The 21,876-nt window shown below is 41.5% G+C and overlaps 2 protein-coding genes across 7 annotated transcripts in view; one reads left to right on the forward strand and one right to left on the reverse strand.

Annotated features, from left to right (window-relative positions):
* The first annotated feature begins 1,107 nt into the window (after positions 1-1,107).
* ABRA (actin binding Rho activating protein) lies at positions 1,108-13,506 on the forward strand. The gene is made up of 2 exons (XM_053395454.1): positions 1,108-1,905; positions 10,622-13,506. Exons 1-2 carry the CDS (start codon positions 1,169-1,171, stop codon positions 11,082-11,084), a joined length of 1,200 nt encoding a protein of 399 aa, XP_053251429.1. The 5' UTR covers positions 1,108-1,168; the 3' UTR covers positions 11,085-13,506.
* A 483-nt stretch (positions 13,507-13,989) lies between these two features.
* OXR1 (oxidation resistance 1) overlaps positions 13,990-21,876 on the reverse strand; it is a 235,889-nt gene continuing 228,002 nt past the window's right edge. For all 6 annotated transcript variants that reach the window (XM_053395448.1, XM_053395449.1, XM_053395447.1 and 3 more), the window contains 5 exons: positions 21,242-21,364; positions 19,833-19,985; positions 18,270-18,365; positions 17,266-17,339; positions 13,990-15,779 (listed from right to left, as the gene is read on the reverse strand). In XM_053395448.1, coding sequence (XP_053251423.1) covers positions 15,644-15,779; positions 17,266-17,339; positions 18,270-18,365; positions 19,833-19,985; positions 21,242-21,364 — 582 coding nt within the window. In that variant the 3' untranslated portion in view covers positions 13,990-15,643. The remainder of the gene's footprint in view (positions 15,780-17,265; positions 17,340-18,269; positions 18,366-19,832; positions 19,986-21,241; positions 21,365-21,876) is intronic.

Raw genomic sequence — 21,876 nt, forward strand, 5'->3', positions numbered from 1 at the left:
CGCGGCGGGGTGAGCTCCCATCGTTCGGTCCCAGCTCCTGCCCACCTAGCAGTTCGAAAGCACTCTTAAGTGCAAGTAGCTAAATAGGGACCGCTTTATAGCGGGAAGGTAAACGGCGTTTCCGTGTGCTGCGCTGGTGCTGGCTCGCCAGCTGCAGCTTCGTCATGCTGGCCACGTGACCCGGAAGTGTCTTCGGACGGCGCCGGCTCATGGCCTCTTAAGCGAGATGAGCACGCAACCCCAGAGTCGGACACGACTGGCCCGTACGGGCAGGGGTACCTTTACCTTTAGCCAGAATGGCTATGTTATACCCCCAGTATTGGAGGCAGTACACTTCTGAATACCAGTTTCTGGGAATCATAAGTGGGGAAAATGTTCTTGCACTCAGGTCCTGCTTACAGGTATCTGCTTGGCCACAGTGAAAACAACAGCCTAGATCAGATGAGCCGTTGGCCTGATCCCTCAGGGCTCTTATGTTTAACCATGCTTTTCTTCCCATTGATAGGTTGGGAATTGTAGTAAACAAAGAGTGAGCTGAAGGAAAAGAAGCCTACAACACACTTGGGGTAGAGACAGGCTATTTTTGAATGCACAGAATCATGGCCCAAGCCAAATCCCGTGGTCACTGCAAACCCGCAGTATTCAGTTCAGCTGTGCATGCAAAAAGCTGCCTTGGTGTGCAGTCCTTTATTGATGAATAAGAGTGATTGACTTTTTAACTGATTGATAGCCAGGATATTTCTGGCATTACCCAATTCCAAGCGTTTTCATTGACTGATTTGCCTTCTTCTAAGAGTGCAAAGAGCGAAAACCATCCCATTAAGCAAATTCTGCTACATAAAACACGTTTTACTGTCAAACCGAATGCATGACTAAGGTACCTTTAGAGAGGGCACATACAGGTGCTGTTAATTTCCATCACAGCTGTGGCTGTCCTGCGTCATCCATGTTTACCATATCCAGTGTCCCATCAGCTGCGGTGAAATGCAAGCCTGGGCTTTTTAAAAAAAGAACACTGTCAGAGTAAGGATCCTCTTTCCATGTGAGAAATGTTTCCCATACTTTCCAGCATCATAAATCCCCACCACCATCTATTTAAATCCCTACCATTCCCTTCTGCCAGTTACTTGCCACAGGGCAGCCTTAACTAAGTGGTGTTAACGCAGGGATGGGTGAGGAAGCCACAGGCAACACAATGTCTCCAGAAGAACAGCTGAAGAAGAACACCCCTGCTCAGAGGGCCATCAAAAAGATCCGTACGGCTAGCCTCGTCATCAGCTTGGCACGGGGTTGGCAGCAGTGGGCATCTGACCACCATACGAAGCAAGTCCAGGAGCCCAGTGGGTGGGTGCCCTCAGAGGAGAATCCCCCAAGGGAGAGGGTATTTCCCAAACCACCAAACGATTTCAAGAAAGACCAATCAAAAGATGGCGTGGCCTTTCCATCAGTACCTCAGGAGCCAAAAGAAAATGGAGAGCAGGCCCCGAGTGAATCAAACGAAGCCCTCCAGAAACTTAACATCAGAAGCAAAGAGGTGACAAAGACCATTGTAAGTAAAGCCTACGAAAGAGGCAGTGGTGTGAGCCTCCTCAGTGACAAGTATGAAAAAGACAATGGGTGTTCGTCAACAGACAAGAGTACCGAAGACATTGATAAGCTTCTCAGTGGCAAAATGTCCCCTACAAGGAGGAGGAAGTGTTCTAACCTGGTGTCGGAGCTGACTAAGGGGTGGAAACAGATGGAACAGGAAGATAAGGGCGATGAACCGGAACTACAGAATTATCGTAGCGACAGCTTAGATACCGAGGACAGTGGTTATGGAGGAGACTCAGAGGAGAAACTGGATGCTGACAACAGTAGTCAAGAAATACGGACCGTGAGGATAAAACGGCCTTCATCATCACTGTAAGTAATTGTCAAGTTTTCCAAGTGTAGGTCTAGGTGGGCTTCACAAGGGCTGCTTCACCCAATGAGCCTGCCAGGTGGAGACCCCCCCCTTGAAACTGCTTCCATCTGATGGATGCTTTATTTATTAAAGGCATTTATTATTATTTAAGGCATTTATACACCATTTGCATTTCTGCGAAGTGGGCTCATGTTCAGCCGTCACTACAATGTCTCTCCCATGATGCTACATCAAGAACATTTTGGCAGTGGGTGGAGAATAAGTCATTGGGTGTGTGATGAACTGGTCGGCACAATGGCCCATGTAAGGACCCAGAAGGAGTCCTCACACAGAAGCAGTTTCCAGTGACCTTTGGGAATAGCAGGTACCAACATGTGCAGTAAAATATTTTTTCAACTGCCTTTGAAATAACCCTAACAATGAAAATACTAGGCTATGGTTGGTGGGTAATAATGTAGTCACATGACGGCTCCAGAATGCCAGTGTTTTTCAGGAGAGGTTCAGTTGCATACAGCAAACGTTGGTTTGCACAATTAAAGTGGATGAAAACACTCTGCTGCAACAAGTCCACTCAATAAAGAGGTTATCTGGAAGACCCCTGAACCTACATTACTTGGGGTCAGCCAACTTGGGTAACTCTAGCACTGGTGTTAAAGTTTTCAGATGTTTCCATCTGTTAGCTAGGTGCTTCCATGAAGTACAAACGAAAACCACAGATGCAACAGCCCACTGCCCTTGTTTGTTGTCAACACCTGATATTCATGCCTCTGGAAATGAATGTTCTATTTAGCTTTATCTACCTTAGGGCTGTTGCTAGATCTATCATCCATTAATTTGTATAATCCTTTTTCTTTAGCAATGAGTTTAGTGGCCACCAACATGTCACATAGCTAAACAGCCTATTTTGTCATCTACTGCATGTATAGAGAGATTACAGGGGGCTCAAACTTCGGCTATGACAGATCTATAAAGATTGATGATGATAGATAGATAGTTACTACTAATACTCTACAATTAATTACCCGCCACTCACCTCTAAAAACAAAGTAAAACAACTGTTTTAATACATAACTGTTAGAATAGCTACTTCTAGTATCCTAGTGGACAAAAGTTTGTACCAACCACTCGGAGAGACAGAAGTAGATGCTTATTAGCTTGCTCTGTAGGAGAAAGCTGCACACAGCTGGATTTTGCCCTGCCCCTCCCAGGCAACTGGCCTTTATGAAATGCCAATTATCCACACAATGCAAATCTGGAAAGAGGGACAATTTCCAATCTGTTGTTTGCAGGAAGAAAAACTGCTGCAAAGTACCTATAGCTGGGTCAGCCACTTCACCTGCCCTGCCCTGCGTAGAAGAATAATGACTGCAGCATTTTCTTTCCTTAAAAAAGAAAGAAAGAAAAGCATTTGGCCAGAACCACATGAGTTGCCACCAGACGTGTCATGTAGCAATTGAACACACCAAAGGAATAATGACAAGAAAGTGATTTATAGGATAGGTTCGCGACACCTGCAGTTCTGTACTTTCCCCACATTTACTTTTCAGTTTCATTTAAGTGCCCTTCAACTTAAGCCACCGTTCTCACACAGCTGCATAGATGAAAGGGTGGTGGTTTTGAAAAACCTTTCAGTTTTTGCAGTGCTGATCATTTCCATACATAGGAACATTAGAAGCCGGAGTATACTGAGTCAGACCATTGGCTATCTAGCTCAGTATTGTTCACACGGACTGACAACAGTTCTCCAGGGTTTAAGACATGTAAAGCACATAGATGCTCCACCACTGAGCTATGGTCCTTTGCCAGCTGGAGGAGATGCGGGTGGCGCTGTGGTCTAAACCACTGAGCCTCTTGGGCTTGCCGATCAGAAGGACGGTGGTTCGAATCCCCACGACGGGTGAGTTCCCGTTGCTCAGTCCCAGCTCCTGCCAACCTAGCAGTTCGAAAGCACGCCAGTGCAAGTAAATAAATATGTACCACTGTGGCAGGAAGGTAAACGGTGTTTCAAGCGCTCTGGCACTTGTCACAGTCCTCCGTTGCGCCAGAAGCGATTTAGTCATGCTGGCCACATGACCCAGAAAGCTGTCTGTGGACAAATGCCGGCTCCCTCAGCCTGAAAGCGAGATGAGCGCCATAACCCCATAGTCGCCTTTGACTGGACTTAACTGTCCAGTGGTCCTTTACCTTTACCTTTCACCAGCTGGACCTTGAAATCTTGAACCGAGTCCCAGTCTTGGGAGTTCTCAAAGTCCCAAGGCATTCCTGTACTGTTGCTTTTTTAAATGCAGTATTCAATTATTAGAAATGTACCCAAAAATATAGCTTATATATTGTTTGTTTGTTTGTTTCCTTACACACACACACACACACACACACACACACAAAACACTTGATTGTAAAAAAACAAAAACAAAAAAACATCAAAGCAGTTTACAAAAAGAATAAAACAAGAAGCTCAGGGTTCATCCCTCCAGTCCCCAAACATTAGCCTCACAACAACCCTTGTGAGATTGGCTGGCTAGATCCTCGCTGAATGTTCATGAAATACTAGTCTGATATTGACAATACTCACCAAATTTTGGACATTCACTGTAACTTAAATAATTGACCTAAAATAGCAACATACCTTGTCCTGCAGTGGAGGCAGGAGAGAACAATCAAGTGATATTTATCTATTTTGGAATGCTCCTAATCTAGTCTGTTTTACTGCCAGAGCAACCTGGACTCTTCCCACCCCCATCCTAGTACCAAGCTGGCTTCTCCACTCATTTCTGTATCCCTGCATAGTCATTCACACCCGTTTAAAGAGGGTGTAAAACTATCACAGGAGTGGGGTACTGGCTTTCGCACCCACTTGAGACTGTGTAAAACCTTCAAGCTGTCAAGGATCATGGCCAGCCCACTCACCCACTTGAACTAGAAACCTAAAATTAAGACTGGTGGGACACTGCCAAGCAGGCAAACTTCCTGTTATACATAGTTCTGTAGTGTTCATTTTGACCAATGGCCCAACATTTCTATTCTGTATTCCCAGTAACTTTGGATGGCTTCATTGCCAATTCAGATCTATTCCTGAAAAGAAGAGGTTCAAATTTGCCACACATATACAATTTCCACTAAACAGCCCATTCAGTTCATCCTGGAGCCAGCCCAGATTAACACGAACTACTCACTAAAAATAAAATGCAACCGTAGTGATGATGTAAGTAACCTTTAGCCACATGAACTTCTCAAATATTTTCTGAAGAGCTTCACCTTAACACAGCTGTTCAGAAGCGGTAAAGATTTATTTTATTTTATTTTTATTTTGCTGGCTCCCAGCATAGGATTTTCTCTGGTGCTGTTTTTATTATATCTGCCAATTCCTTTGTTTTTAACATCCCTCCATAAAGGTGCCTTGCAAGGATCTGGCACTAAAAAGTGTGCTAGAAATATATTAATAAAGATTAGTATGTACTTTAAAATCTAGAGGAGCTGAACGAAGAGACTTAGGCCAATCCAGTCATGGTTAGGATGGTAGACTAGGATCTCAGAAACCACAGTTCAAATCTTCAGTCAGCCATGAAGCACCTTAGGTAGGACAGTCATTCCCCGCCCCCCCCTTTTTTTAGCATAGCCTACCTCACTGAGGAGTTGTAAGGATAAAATGAAGAGGGAGAGAACCATCTATGCCACCTTGACCTCCTTGGAGGTCAAAATAAAATGAAATAATAAATATTCTATCTCACTGCCTCAGGCAAACCAGCCCTCAGAATTAGTTTTTGCAGGCCCATGCACCTCTTTGCATTGGCTTTTCACATTTGAGGTGTATATGTTCAGGACCCACCTTGTTTTTGTGATTCTAAATTGATTTAAACTGTCTTTAATATTGTGTTATAATGTTGTAACCCACCGTGGAGCCTGAGGTTGAAGGTACCCACCTTAAATTATCATCATCATCATCATCATCATCAATGATTAGCATTGATTTGTACATGTTCCAGTGGTATTAATTTTACCTCATGATTTTTCTCTCGTCATGAGTCAGACTGGCGAATCACTAAAGATGGAGGAGATTGGACTGCCATGTGAGGGGAAATTTTCCTTCAAATCGGTGTCAGCCTATGAAGGAAATTGCCTTTAAGAAATTCTGCCTGTGAGAAAGAAAATGGAGCCCTTGGGCTGCAATACATCCCTTGCCAGCTGAGTGTCCGCTTGAAAAACACAATATTCTCCCCAAAAACTTTTGTTACTCCACATGTAGAAAAGCACAGGTTGATGTATAGCTAATTGGATGGCAGACTTGGCTGGAATGAAGGGTTTCAATTTCTCCTCCCTTTCCTCACACGCTCCTGCTCCATCCGCACCCATTGGCATCTGCTTTACCTGAACACTGAACCCCCCATTACCTGTAATTTGGTTCTCATTCAAGCAATAAACCTCTGTCTGGATTGTACCGCCAGATTGCCAATGGAGAGGCCCATATAATTCAGTCCTCTTTCATAAACAACCATTTCCTGCACATAGAGAGCTGGCCAGTACAGAACATGGCTAGTCTAAAATCCTCCCTAACATCTAGGCATTAAATCACACAAGGTTGCACCTGCAGAGTCACCTCATGTGAACCTTTTTTTTTTTTTTTTGGCAGGATAAAGATGCTTTAAATAAAGAGAAATAAATATAACTTGGTCTCCATCCTCTAGCAGTAACTATCTGGCACTACATTGGTGTGGACAAAACACAAACCACCCACACTTTGGGCTGTGTTAATAAGACACCGAGTGTTTTCCTCCCTACTTAAAAAACAATGCCTTGGAGGAAAGTAAGAGGCAAGTGGCACTAAAGAAATCCCAGTGTGTTTATACAGAACGACAAAGTTTTGAATTCCATGAAGTTGCAAGGTCGTTTTGAAAGACCTTTGCATTTCCTCAGTATGCCTAGCTTGGCTTGCACCCAGATGGTTGGTTCTCACATGGCTGGCCTAGCACTGAAGTGGCAGGGAAACATACCTTTGAGGAAGAGAGAGAGGGAGAGGGAGAGGGAGAGGGAGAGAGATGGTACAATAGTTCCTCTTTCAGATTGTGTTTGCTGTTCTGATCACAGGCAGACTTTTGGTTCTCAGATTTCAGCAGCGCCCTGTGCAATGCTAAAATTCAGCACCCCCTCTCTCACACTCTGTTCTACAACATTGTTTTGGCAATCCCTGAAGTGTGGCACCCAGTGTGACCAAACCAATTGCACCACCCTGTTCTGATCCTTCTGGTGGTTAACAGGTCTGGAAGAACTCTCAGAAATTCAACAATGACAAGCACATTTCTAACCTTCCTTTCCTCAATGGAACCAAGTCATGTAAAAGACTTCTCCCCTACACTCCTTCCTTCCTTCCTTCCTTCCTTCCTTCCTTCCTTCCCACAACAGTACTAGGGAACAGGGTTCTAAACTGCAAGAGGAACCTACACACACACACCAGGCTCCTTACTTAAGACTCCCCCCACCCTGCTAAAATAAAAAATCAGGGAGGCAGCAAGCGCATAATGGCAGGAACAAGTCCAGCAGACATACCTTTGCTCTTCTTCCAGCGTAACTGTAATTGTGTGAGGGGAGAACACTAAAAAGGGATTCTGGGATGGTGCCCAGGGTAGCTCAAGGACAGCCAGTGAGCTTTATGGATGTCTGGGGTCTAAACTCAGGTCTCCCTGTTCTTATTTTGACATACACCACAGTGGCTCTGGACAAGATCACTGCTATATACTGTAGTAATAGGTAAACCCTACTGGCTCCATTCCAGGCAGTTTGGGTGCAGAGTAGAACGTTTGCATCCAGCTCCACCAGAACTCAGTTCAATCCACTCCTGACATGTACCACAAGGTCTAGAGCAGCCTAGTGCCCTTCTCAATGGCACAGGGCTGTGAAACACAAAGATCCTTCCCTGACCTTCAAGATGTTGCTGAACAGTAGTTCATGGCCAACAGTTAGGGACGTGCTAGAGGACCACACCTCTGCCTCAGACTATGTGAAGTTGTAGTCTAGAGTTGCTGGTAAATGCCCTTGGGTTCCATGTCTGTTAATGCTACCAGCCTCAAGGAGAAGCCCAGTGCTGGATTAAACCCTGTGGAGGCCCCATGGCAGTCAAAATCTCATGGTCCCCCTTGTGCTCATGCTCTAGTGGGATAATATTGAGCTGAGAAATCTTGATTGTAATTTTCTTTCAAAATCAAATCAATATTATTTTGATCCACTGTCACCAGGCCCCTAAAAAGCGTAAGTCAGTGCATGCTTTGCCTATTTGGTAATCTGGCACTGCATAGGCCACATTCACACTGTACATTTAAAGCACTGTGGTACCACTTTAAACAGTCATGGCTTTCCCCAAAGAATTATGGGAGCAGGAGTTTGGTCAGGGTGCTGGGAGTTGTTGGTAGACCCTTATTCCCCTCACAGAGCTTCAATCCCCAGAGTTCCCTGTAAAGATTAAGGCATTCTGGGAACTGTAGTTCTGTGAGGAGAATATGAATCTCCTAACAACTCCCAGCACCCTTAATGAACAACAAGGAAGCCATGACTATTTAAAGTGGTCCCTTCTCTGATGCTTCTGTGGTGTGCCTGTGGCCATAGCGAGGGTGATGCTCTGTGAGTCCCCATTTTGTTTCTGATCATACTTCTGACCCAATCAATTGACGTTTCCCAGCATTAGGCTGCTAGTAGTACAGAGGACTCAGCTGGCCCTTTATAATAAAAAAAATGAAAAAAGAAATATGAAAGGGAAACAGAGGCAGGAAGTGTCACAGCAGAAGATTCCTATGAGAAAGGAAGAGAGAGTCGGCGTTAGATTGTGTTTGGGTGTCAAAGCAGCAAACCAAAAGCAAAACAAGTGGTGCTAATCTAGCCCACTAAGGAGAAGATTAAAATGGGAAGGTGATAATAGTATTTAGTTTGAAAGGAGGATTAAAAGAACTAAGTGGGAAGAATGGAGGGGGTGGGAGCAAATGTCAGAGGCACAAAGCAATCAGAAGTTTTAAAATAGGATCCGGAACTTAAGGCATCTTTGCAGCTGCTTTCCTTTCCCTCACCGCTTCCAGCCTTTGTAACTTTGCAGGAATCAGACAAGGAGGAAGGGAAGGCACGCAAGGCCTAAGAAGTCATAGACGGGGAGACTGGGAGAGGACAGCTGCTGTACTGTATCTGCATCTGCCCTCTGCGTGACTGAGCAGATAGCAAAGATATCAGAAAGAAGGTTCAGAATATAGGTGCTTTGGTGAGCTATAATGGGTTTTTTCCCCTCCCTGAAGCTTAGGAGTACCATTTCACTTAACGTATTTCACATGCGTTGTCATTGGACTTGTAACAACAGAGGGACATTCAGCAGATGGAATGCTGTTCGGGCTGACCTTTCAAAGTATTCAAAGCTTGCGACCAGCCTGCAAGGTTGTCCAGGAATTCGGAAAACAGAGCAGCGTTTTCAGAAGGGGGACGGCTGTAAATAGGAGCTGGGGGGAGGGATGGACAAAACTAGGAGCAAGTGGCCCCTTTTGCTGTCAAGGGCTGCATTTCCCTCGGACAGGGTTCCTCAAATGATGGGACAGGGCTACCAGTGAGCCTCAGGTCCAGGTGGGCTCCAGTGCCACAGCCTCTTCATTCAGCAGCCCTACCCCCTAGCCGAATCGAAGCCTTTTGGTTGGAATTATGCCACCCCCATCAACTCCCCATAGGCTGGGTAAAGATGATTGGGAGAGAGAAGTCTAGATGGGATGTGTAGTTTTCTACAGGGCCAAAGGAGGTGTGATAGGAATGCCCCAGCTGTATCATGATATCTTAGCCCTTAACGTACCAAATTTTAAGATTCCGTGGGCACAGAGATGCTCTTGGTTCCTGTGCCGTTAACAGTGACATTTGTTTCCTTGGGATCTTCCAGTGGAACTGTGAAGAATTCTCGATTTGGACAGGCTGACACAGGAAATGTGTGATTTTATGTATGTTTTATTATACAACAGCACTGTGTGGTAGAGTGGTTAGAGTGCTATGATGTCCACCCTGGAACTCAGAATCATTGAATCATAGGACTGTAGAGTTGGAAGGTACCCGAGGGTCATCTAGTCCAACCCTTTGCAATGCAGGAATCTCAACTAAAGCATCCCGGACAGGTAGCAATTCAACTTCTAGTAAAAAAACCCATTCAATGATGGAGAGTCCACCACCCTCCAATGGAGTCCGTTCTACTGTTGAACAGCTTTTACTGTTCTTCCTAACGTCTAGTTGGAATCTCCTTTCTTGTAACTTGAAGCCATTGGTTCAGGTCTTACCTTTCAGAGAAGGGAAAAAACCCAAGCTTGCTCCATGAAGCTCACTGGGTGATCTTGGGACCATCATTCACTTTCAGCCAAACTACATCAGAGGTGTGTTGAGACCATCAGGTAAGGTTGCCCTCCGCCTGAGCTCATGGGACAAAGGACCATGAAATGCAGCAAATAATAAGCTAAATAAAGGGTTATTATTCTTGACAGGAAAATAGTAATAATGCAATCCTGAACAAACTCTGGCATTCCAAGATAAAAGAGATGGCAAGGAGACAGTTTTAAGCATGCTCAGATGAAGCTGTTATAAAGATGTGACTTTTAGAATTGGTGATAACATGCCACCTAGTGGCCTGCCCTTTAAAGCAAAAGATGAGCAGTACTAAAAGGCATTTTGTTGCCATTTAATGCAGTTCAAAAACCATCTATTTCTTGGTTCTTTCAGTGCAAACAGAAACGTCAAGGCCTCCAAGAAATACAGCCCTGTCCACAATCTGAGAGGGAGATGGGAAGACTGGGCAGATGAGCACATGATCACACAAAAGCTCAACCCTTTCAGTGAGGAGTTTGATTACGACCTGGCCATGTCCACCCGCCTGCGCAAAGGAGATGAAGGCTATGGCCGTCCTAAAGAAGGTACAAAAACGGCAGAAAGGGCCAAGAGAGCGGAGGACCACATCCACCGAGAGATGAAAGACATGTGCTTCATCATCAGAACGATGGCTCGGCACCGCCGTGATAGCAAGATCCAAGTCACTTTTGGTGACCTGTTTGAAAGATACGTCCGCATTTCGGATAAGGTCGTTGGAATACTCATGAGGGCCAGGAAGCACGGGATGCTGGACTTTGAAGGAGAAATGTTGTGGCAAGGCCGGGATGACCATGTGATAATAACTTTGCTAGAATAATGCTATTCTTCATGGGATAACCCAAAGCGTTATCAGTTCCTGATAACTCAGGTCAACTATATGTTGACTACTCCAGCTGAGACATCCAAGTTCTTCTTGGGGTAGCCAGTGTTTTGGACTATGATTCCCATCAGTCAGCACACCCATTGGTCAGATCATGGGACCTGTAGTCCATAATAGCTAGAGGACATCATGTTGAATGCCTGCGTCATAAGAAATAGTCAGAATCTCCTCCCTTTAAGTAATGTCTACATGTTACTAGCAAGTTCATGCTTCTTCAGCCAGTTTTATAAGGCTGAACTGCACAGAGTAGATTAGCATATAAGGGGATGAAGTTTACATTCTATCAGAATGCAAGTAGCTTTGCATCTGTTCAATATATACTGTATGCTTGTTGGGTTTAAGAGGGGTAACAGCAGCAAATTTATCTATTAACATTTGGAAGTAATGTTCAAGTACCCTGATACCTCAGTTTTAATACTAAATCAGTGGAAACTGGGGCCTGAACTCTTAAGTTTATGGCATTCTTTCTACATGACATTTCAGGTGAATGGAAATAATTCCTAGACTAAGTATAATAAACTATACTGTAGCATTACTTATATAAACTGTGCAATATACACATTTATATTTACTAAGTCACTATAAACTTCAGGATGGCATCAATTTTATAGACTATGTAAGTCAACCTGTAGTTGCTTCAAAATGTATAGCTGGACTATTTTGCTGTGTTTAATTATTTTTATAACTATGTATTTATGACGCTGATTGACAAGTGCTTGAAAAATGTATGGGAAAGCCTCCGGATAAACAGTATTATACTTTTACTGTTTAATGTTAAAATGTACCAAAACAAAACCTACCCCTATCCCATGTTCTCTTTCAAACTGAAAGATCACTCATCTTCTTACAGAAGAAAAAAAAGATGTATGACTATTTTCAGTCATAAAGCTAATATTGTCAGAAATGTTTTTCAGGCATTACAGATAGGTTGGTGAAAATGCTTTGACTCACAATACAAACTTATTTATTTGCAGTAAATTCCTTATTTTGCTAAGGAATAAATTTCCTACATATAAAGGCATGGAATGAGACTTTAGAGATTTGCATACTAACATTGTTTGCAAAACAATGTGCTTTGAAATAAGTGATGAAAAAAGGCAATACTCTCCTTGAACAAAAAAATTGATTGCTTTTGAGACTGCAAGATTGAGTTTTAATGTACTACTTCAGCTCTCTCTATATATGTGATTTCATTTTGAAGATTGTTTGCCCTTTATAATGCCATTATTTGCTTAGGTTCTATACACAGGTGTGTGCACTTTAGAGCTGCTTTGAGTACCAGTAGTTCTCTAGAATGGGGTCACAAGTGTCCCCAGTCTGCAGATCGCAAGGGTAAGTTGTCAAAAAACAATGTGTTGGATATTATTTCTGCCAAATACAAAAACCATCAATCATCAAATTCTTTTTGTTCTTTTACATTAGCAAGAAAGCATTATACACACTCTCTCTCTGGTTGAATCCAACACTAGTCCAACTCAAAATTGACCCATTGAAATCATAACCTAAATTAGTTTTGTCCTAATTTCAACGGATCTACTCTGAGCAGGACTAGCACTGGAGAAAACTTTATGCGCATGCACAGACGGTGGGTTCCATTGCATTATTCTGATTGGAAGCTATTCATTAAGGTGTTGCTTATTGATTACTATACTATATTGTGACATGCAGCAAGCAGAACAACTGTTGCCTATTTCTCCTGAGTCACTGGAGAGGATCGACTACAGAAATTTCTCACCATAACAGAGGGGGTTAATCCTAGATTAAAATGTAAGAGCCTTGCTGGATCATACCAAGGTCCATCTCAGCCAGCATCTTTTCTAGCAATAGCCAGCAAAATGCCCACCAAGAACCTATAAGCATCACAGAAGGGAACAGCCCTACCCGTGACCAGTAGCCAGAGCTGTATCACCTCTGAACATGGACATTCCATACAAGTATCATAGCTGTTTACGTCATGTCAGTTCCTTTGATTCGAGTTACCATAAGTCTAGCAACCCCCTGAGATGAGGATGCTTGAAAAGATTTGAAAAGATTTGCAGGCAATTGCAGACAAAATCATCAATAAGTATTGATCAACATGAACTCTGCATACAGCTGCAATGAAAAATATTTTTGTTGGGTTAAAGGAAGATTCTAACTAGGTAAAAATTTCAAAGGGCCTTATAAACCTGTAAGATACTATTGACCCCTAATACTGTCTACAATGATACTAGGGAAAGTAATTTGTCTATTATGAAAAGACAAAATATTGGATTTTTCTCTCTCTATGCTTCATGTTCAGAAGAAATAGGTTCTCTGCCAAGCACTGGTAGGCAAGAAAATCCAAAATAGCCATTCCAACCTGTTTTCAGTTCATCGTCCATGAATGAATTCTCAGGCCTCACTGGGTGTCTTGGGGGTTTTTTTGGGGGGGGGTGTTTAAATTTTTATTTCTGTAAAGCTTGGGATCCTCCCAAGTCTGCTCAAACCTCCATCCTGTGCATGGATGGTGCTGTTTTTTTGCTACTGAGCTCCAGCATTCACACTCTGACAACTGGAAATAAGAGGTAGAATCATACGAATTGTAGGGTTGGAGGGGATCCTGAGGGTCATCTAGTCCAACCGCCTGCAAAAGGCAGGAATCCCAACATGCAGTCCCCCATCCAAATTGAAACAATTCCTTCTTTCCTTCAGGGAATTTGTGTGTCTAAATAAAGTCCCGACTCAAGTTTTATGTTACATGTACTTAAGATTTATTTGCTCTATATCAGTATGACCTTATAGTACTTAAAATCCATTACAGGATTGTTTATAGTTAGTCTTAAACCCACAAAGACAATAATACTGCTGTGGAAGACCAAAGGGGAGAAAAAGCCATTTAATTTATTTACAGTTTCATTTGTAAACATTTAATCTACATATATTCTACTATGTTCTAACAGGAGTAAAGAGCTATACATTGAGACAGAAAACAACGCCCTGTATGTTTAGTTGTATTAAGCATGAGCATATTGTAGAGATAGAACATCCCCTTTCCCGTTACCACAGCAGTAAACATCCTTCCGATAAGTGTTTGAACTTCTGAAAGAACTTTATATTAGCGACATACAATACAACTACAGCTAATGATTTAAGCCAAACCCTTTGGCTTCTTATTCCATTTCTAGAATAATTTAAAGTGCTAGAAGCAACCCGTCAATCAACACTTTCTCTCTCTCTCTAAAATAACAAAAACTACTTTTAAACATTAATTTACAAAGAAATATATACAATGTTCATCTGGAACAGCTGAGATTTCAGCACAAAATCATTCACTGTCACACTTAACAGCTTTTTTTTTCAATTTTTGCTTTTGCATAAACATAGAATATAAGCTTTGAAACAAACTGTTGTTGAGCGATTATTGCCACAATGGCTTTTCGGTTCTCCTACAAAAGTGAACGAGAGCTACTGATTAACTGTATTTTAGCCTGTCTTGTTTTTCATTTTGAGGTCACGGAACAGTAAAGTTTGCATATTACAAGTCTACTGGGTTACAATGTCTACCTAGAGTACATTACCTCATTGAATCAGAGCTGGTGCTAACTGCAGTTTACAACATAGATCCACTCAAAAGAAAAAAGAGAGAACACCACACCTATATTTTTTCTCTTTTTTTTGGACAGGAGCAATTCTTGGAGACGATGTGCTACAAAGCTACAACAGAAAAACTATAAAACAGTATATATATCTATATATCTGACACTTTATGCTGTTTGGGGAAAAATGCATCTGTTTCATAGTCTTAGAACATATAATGCCCCTGCTATAGCTATGACTTCTCCACTGCAATACGCTCACTTTGTCCAACTGAGCATTGGTATTTTGTTTCTCTTGACCATGTAGCTCAATCGTTACCCAACATTTGTCCCAATCCTGCAGATCATGAACAGCTTGTGCAAAATACTTCAATACAATCAATAAGGGCAGCTACATTTTTACTGTTAAATACAACAGACATGAATTCTCTACGCATGAAAGGAAATGACACCGTTGAATGTGGATGAATACTTTGTCTAGTAAGTGGCACCATCTGAATGGTTAAAAAAAAAAATGGCCCACACTGATCACTGTCAAAAATTTCAGAATCTCCATTTGTCTCTTATTTAGACCAATAGGGACATGTTTCACTACAGTTTGTGTAAATACATGTTTTCTCAATGAAATAGCCCAAAAGAGTATAAGAAAGCTTTGGAGTAGTGGGGAGGGGGAAACCCAGGGATGACAAGCCATATGACGAGAGACCTACATTCCCCTATAAAGTAAAAACTCCAATTATGACTTATGAGAGCTACATCCTTCAAAAAATATAGCAGGCTGATTAAAAATAACCTAAATAATGTTTTATGTAAAGGTATTTAGATGGCCATGCAGAGAATTTTGAAAGGCATTGCTGCATTATATTGCTTCAAGGGCTTTTTGAGCTGCACTGATCCATTTCAGGTTTGGGACAACCTTTTGTAGTAGCAGTTTATATTTTATTCAAAGCCCCAAATTTCAATGTCTTGAATAATGAAATCTTCTTTCTTAGAAAGAATGCGATTCCCAAATGTTTTGCAAGAATGACTTCTTCCATGGTAGAGATCGCCATCGAGCCAAAGTGCAAATTCACCCCTGGAATATGGAAAAAGAATTATTTCTCCACAGTAGAAAGCCACCCTCCTTACATGAATTAACACATACATGATTAGAACTCAAGAACAACAGGCATGTTCCATTTCCTTTCCATCCCTGAACACAATTGCAACTGCATTTGAAACCAGCGCATTTTGCTAGGAATTCTTTCCTTGCCATAAATATTTCTGCATCCCTTTTAACTGAAGGGTGAACATAGACTAATCAGGTAGCATTAAGTTACACCTATTTAGTTACACACACTACTGAAGTTTGGCACCTGCAGACAGAGCACTGTACAGAAATGCAACCTGGTCCCTCACTAAGTAGTTTTTGATCTAATAAAACATGAATCCAGTCTTCCTTGTATTCATCCAGCACTGAAACACCTGAGGGAAAGGTTCAGAGAATTTGGCAGAAGATGAGAGGTCCTGGGCAGAAAAAAAAGCAAACTTGGGAGCTCGCATAAAGATGGATCACTATTAATATGCAAACACTACATAGAATTTATATGTGTTCAATGTGCTTCACACACAATCTTCTGGCAATCGTTAGAACAATCCTGTGAGACAGGTCAGTATTCTTCTCTCCTGTGTTGCACAGGGAATGAAGATGAAGCTGAAGCAATAGTGGCTCACCTTAGGCTACATAGCAAGTTCCAAATGTTTGAAATGCACAGTTTTGAATTCACAGCTCAGTTCGCTAGCCGTTATGTTATACCTGCACTAAATCTAACATCTGGAGGGCGCCAGATTGCAGAAGGCAGTAGGATAGGGAACTGGTGGCCCTCCAAATGTGGGTTTTTTGTTGTTGTTGTTTTTTGAGGAAGGGATTTCAACTCCCATCAGCTGCAAAGACCATGGCCAAAGGTCAGGGATGATGGGAACTGCACTCCCACAGCATCAGATTCCTGCCTTAGAGCTATTCTCTCTACATTGCTTCACCTCCCACTCTTCTCTCCATATCTCTCTGCCCTTGGACATTCTGTTCATATGAAGGGAATATTCCATTTCAACTGAAACTGTGAATGAAGGTTATATGGGAGAGAGAAGGAAATACTATAGGAAATGATAGCTCGGAAACAATATTTAATGTAAAAGAAGTCAACATGGCCATGAACAAAGGGGATTAATTCTTGGATGTGACCCCAAAATTCTATTTGCAAACACTGGTAAGTGTATAGATTTATCAAGAAGCAAAAGCATTAAGATGTCTAGAAGCAGATAGAAGAGGAGAAATGGTACAGTGTCTTAAGAAGACCACTTCAAAGTGAGTATATATATGAAAAAAGGCTGTAAGAGCTGCATTTATAATCAGTACTGCATAATTCCTTCAAAGTAATGTTTTATTATTCAAGTATCATAGCTACAAGGTTCAATATAGTTAACAGCATACCACTTCTGTATCTGAGGGCTTTATCTGGTGGAGGGGGAACCCACCATAAAAATCAATCCTTAGTAAGAAAATAAATAAATTCATCACTCACCCTCCGCCACCAAAAGCTAGGGCATCCATGTCGCCTTTAAGAAAGAACATATTGTCCCCAGTCCACGTGAAAGTCTAATGTTAAAAGAATGAAAAAACAACAGCCAAGCACAGTGATTATGTGAAATTACGACCCCCAGGGAAAAAATGGCCGGGGGTGGGAGGGGAGTAAAGCAACGTCAATGGTTTTTGTTTCAGAGAGTGCTATGGATAATACTTTATAAGCAGGACCTGCTACAAAACGTCGCAGCATGAGCCTCCTATGCCTTCTTCCAGGATATCCATACTATTCCTGCATTGCAGGAGGTTGGACTAGATGGCCCTCAGGAACCCTATCTATGAGTCTATTATTCACCCTTCCCAGGTTTCTTGATTTTTCCTCAAAGAGACAGAGAGGTTTTCAGTTAAGATTTACTCATAGTAGACCCATAAAAATTAACGGACATAACTTGTCACATTCATTAATTTCAGTGGGTCAATTCTAAGTAAAACTTAGCTGAATGCTACCCTCAAATTTGGCATTCCATGGCCACTGAGTACGTTTAAGTCCTCTACAGAAAATGAATTTCATAACTGAGAAGTCACTGTTACATATGCTCACTGAAGCAGACCCTCTGAGCTAGATCTTATGGTCCTTTAAGTAATAATTCCCTTCCAAGTCATTCAGGGGCTTATGGGCAATAACTGAAGTCAATTATTAGTATAGAATATTATATGCACACTCATACCGGGTTCATCTTATTTTAAGAAGATGACACATAATCTTGCAGTTCAATGACATTCCATCTTTGGGCAATTTTTTAAAGAACTGCTTTATTAGAGTCCACAGACAAATAAAGCAAAACATTAAAATTACAATCAAAAGGAGAAGTTAGAGAAAGCTGACAAAAACTTAACTCTACATATTCTCTGAGGGGGGCTTTTAAGATAAATATCAACTTAAAAGCATAAAATTCACATGTTAATTATGCAGTGTTGTATCAACCAACCTCTTTTAGTCCTTACCTCAAAATCTGGACAAAAAGTAAAAAGAAAGGTTTCTCCAGTGCCATAAAAACCATCACTCACTTTAAAGGGTTCGGAAGCTAATGCCCCAAAGATCTAGAAAAATAATAATTAAAATGATCTGGTGTTCATGAGATTTCTTTCCTTAATATATCTGTAAGCAGTACAATTAGAACTCCAGATTAAATTAGATCCCTCCACTAATTTCTCTTCAGATCAAATGAATTTACTTCTCCTTACTTACAATGCTGAGCTAATATTAATTATCTTCAGGAAGGTATTTAATGTAACTATTTTTCCAAGACAATCCCGGATGGCAGTTTGCTTAGGAACCAGAGAATCAACTCAGGAAACACAAAAAGAGGTACTTATTGGTGCAAAAAAATAACAAAATAAAAATAATAGCAGTGACTGACTGCCATTGTTAATGTCTGTGATGATTAGAAAATTTGGGACAGCAGTTATCAGAGTAGGATCACTGCAACGAATTTAGCTTGCTTTCAGCAGGCATGCTGATTCAGTGTGCCTCTTATACAAGCGAATCAGCTTCCTGAAAACACAATAGAACAATCTTGAGCCTTGTCCTGCTCAACTGAGCTCCACCCTTCCTCCTCCACCTCACTACCTCTGCTTTCCTATTCTGCTACAGTACAAGACATGCTGCTGTTTTATTGGCTCAGAGCAAGAAATGTGCAGCTGCCAAAACGCAACACCATAAAATGCAACTCTGGGGTGCTAGCTATCTCCTGTGGCCCTGTATAACTCTTCTCAGGAGAATGAAGGAAAGCAGAAGCAGTAATCATAGCACACCTTTGTGTTTTTCCAGATGGACCGAAATTAGAGGTGGAGAAGTGCTTTTACAGCCCAACATTCACCTTGTGCTTGAGAAGAGCATTGTGAACCACAGAGATCTGTATTTCCAAATCAGGAAAAAACAAAACCTAGTGACATTAGTAAAGTTAGTTCTGATGTTTTGCTGCAAATGGCCAAGGCATGTACTATGGCACATTAAAAAGCCACTATATAGATACAATATACACCCAGGTCTTAAGGTTTGGGACTCTATGTGGTTGTAAGACAAGAGTCTTCTTTTAGCACCCTAATTTTTTTATTAAAAAAAATTGTGGCAGATGAAATTGACACCTAAGTACTTTCATAGACAAAATACTACTTCCTACAGCACAATAAATTTGCCAGCCGTTAAAGGGCCACAGGATCCCAATAACAAAAAACCTTGCTATAGGTCATATTCCTCCTATCTAGAGTAGTCACATGTAAGCCAGCCTCTGCCTGTTGAGACCTCTGAAGTTTCTCCAGAGACAGGAAAAAGAAGAAAGGATTGCAGAAACACATGCAAGCAACAGCTTCTGGCTACTTTTCTCCAGCCCCCTGCTCCATTAAAGTTAAGCAGAGAAACAATACTCAGCACTGGCTCATTGCTCCTCTCCTGTGATTAATGTAAAATGAAGCTACGCTATACGATGGCTAATTCAAGAGGTTTTAAACTTTGGGGTTTGTTTGATGGGGGAGAGAGGGGAAGAATAGTGTTCATTGTTTCCTTACCTGTCCATCACTGTCTTTGATTACCATTAGTACTGGTGTGTCCAGCCCCATCATGGTTCTGTACAGGGTCTTCAAGCTCATGCCATGCTTTGCAGTACTGTAGACAAGGGTCCATGGATACCCAATAGTTCGTGGTGGAAGATGTTTTGTGAGCTAATAAAAAACACAAATGCAAATAATGCATGCATACTGAATATACTGGATTATTTTTTAAAAAATAATAATAATAATAAATCTTTAGGATGAGACAATTCAGACACATATGACCTATCTTCCTTCTGCTAGACTTCTGTAGTTCATTACTCCAAGTCCAACACTTAAAACTGCTTTACACAAAATAGTCGTAATATTTAATTTCAAACCATCAACAACAAATGGGACAAGCTGTATTTTTAAAGTTAATTGCTTGAGCTAAAGTCACAGGGATTTACTTCCAACTAAAAGCATTTAGGATTGGGCTGTTAGGCACAACGGACAGTCTGTCTTGCCCACATCAGAAACAATTCAGGGGACCTAAATTGTTTTGTTGAATGTCCAGCAGATGTTTTGTAAACTAATACAGGTCTCAAACAGAATACGGTAAAGATCAGAACTTCACCTTTCATTTTCTATTACTTGCTGAACCATCTAGACATACTGTAAATTGTGGGATACATTCCCATGGTATCCAGAGTTACTGATAAGTCATGGCCAGTCACGATCACTTCATTACCCACAAAGTTTCATAGAAGAAAAGGCTGAGAAAAGGCTGGGGAACCTTCCAGAACAGATTGGGGAGGGAGCATAGAACTGGGGAATTGACAAAGATTAATAGCATAAGGAAAAAAACAAAGGCCTGTCTAATTCAGCAGTCTGTTTTCAGACTGCTGGCCAAAGAGCAGTGGCCAAAGAGATGCCCATGGAAAGCACAAAAGCTGGACAGGAGGCCAACAGCACCTGTGCTCTCCAGAAACTTGTATTCAGAGGGATACCACCTCTGATACTGGGGGTAAGATACAGCCATAATAAATAGTACCCTCCCCTCCTCCTTGGTTAAAGAACACCTTATCCTGGATTAACAAGCAGAAACAGTTCATACAATTTCTAATCCACCCTAAGTCGATTATTCATATAATTATTATAATATACAGAGAGAAGGAGCACAAATATGAATTATAGCCTGGAACTAACTTAACTAGTTTTGAACCTTACCAGAAGCATTTAGGAGCCAGGATGTATTACTTCAATAAACCAATCACATGAACAATTTCCTCCTTTATGCTTAATTGATTTTTGGTAACTTGTTTATACCAGCATCTTCAGGAGGAGGAGTGCAATATTTACTTCAACACTTCAGCTTTTTACAGCATTGTTAAATAAAATGTCAAAGCTATCATTTTGAGGACCGGCATACCTTTCTTATTTCATACCTTTTCAATTTGCTCCGGTTGTAACAATTCACTGGGGTCATTAAGATTTGGCCGAAATGCCTCAGGCTCCAGGGTCGCCTTTATCGTTCCCTGTGTTGAAGGTGTATCTTCCCTTGTCGTGATCTGCAAAGATGGAGGAAAAATTAAATAAGCATTCAAAATACCATGCAACATATCTGAAAATCTGAAAACACTTGTTAAAGCTTTCAAGACCTATACAACTATACTCTTCCCTATCGTAAGATAGCCACAGCATGCCCCAGTATGCAGTACATTGAATGACATGTTAAAATAGCTTCTGGCTTTTTTCCTCATCACATATCTCCTGTAATATTTGAAATAAAAGTTTTTAACCACATAGGAACTTGCAGAATATTTTCAACTGGCATGACACAGGGCCAAATGTGACAGATGGTAGCAAATTATTGTCTGCACCAGTCCTATCATTCAAAAAAAGAAAGAAAGAAAGAAAGAAAGAAAGAAAGAAAGAAAGAAAGAAAGGAAGGAAGGAAGGAAGGAAGGAAGGTGAAGGCCCATGCTAGCCCAACTGGGAGAAAACCACATTGGGAGGAGACTATTTTGCTGTTTAAAATTGGATCTCCCCAATCTCCAGCTTTCTGCGATTTAAGATAACC

This window comes from Podarcis raffonei, chromosome 7, assembly GCF_027172205.1.
Source record: "Podarcis raffonei isolate rPodRaf1 chromosome 7, rPodRaf1.pri, whole genome shotgun sequence".
NCBI lineage: Eukaryota > Metazoa > Chordata > Lepidosauria > Squamata > Lacertidae > Podarcis > Podarcis raffonei.

Coding starts and splice junctions, on each gene's coding strand:
- ABRA (XM_053395454.1), top strand. CDS start 1,169: ATGGGTGAGGAAGCCACAGGCAACACAATGTCTCCAGAAGAACAGCTG. Junction 1,906..10,621: donor AAACGGCCTTCATCATCACT/GTAAGTAATTGT, acceptor TGGTTCTTTCAG/TGCAAACAGAAACGTCAAGG.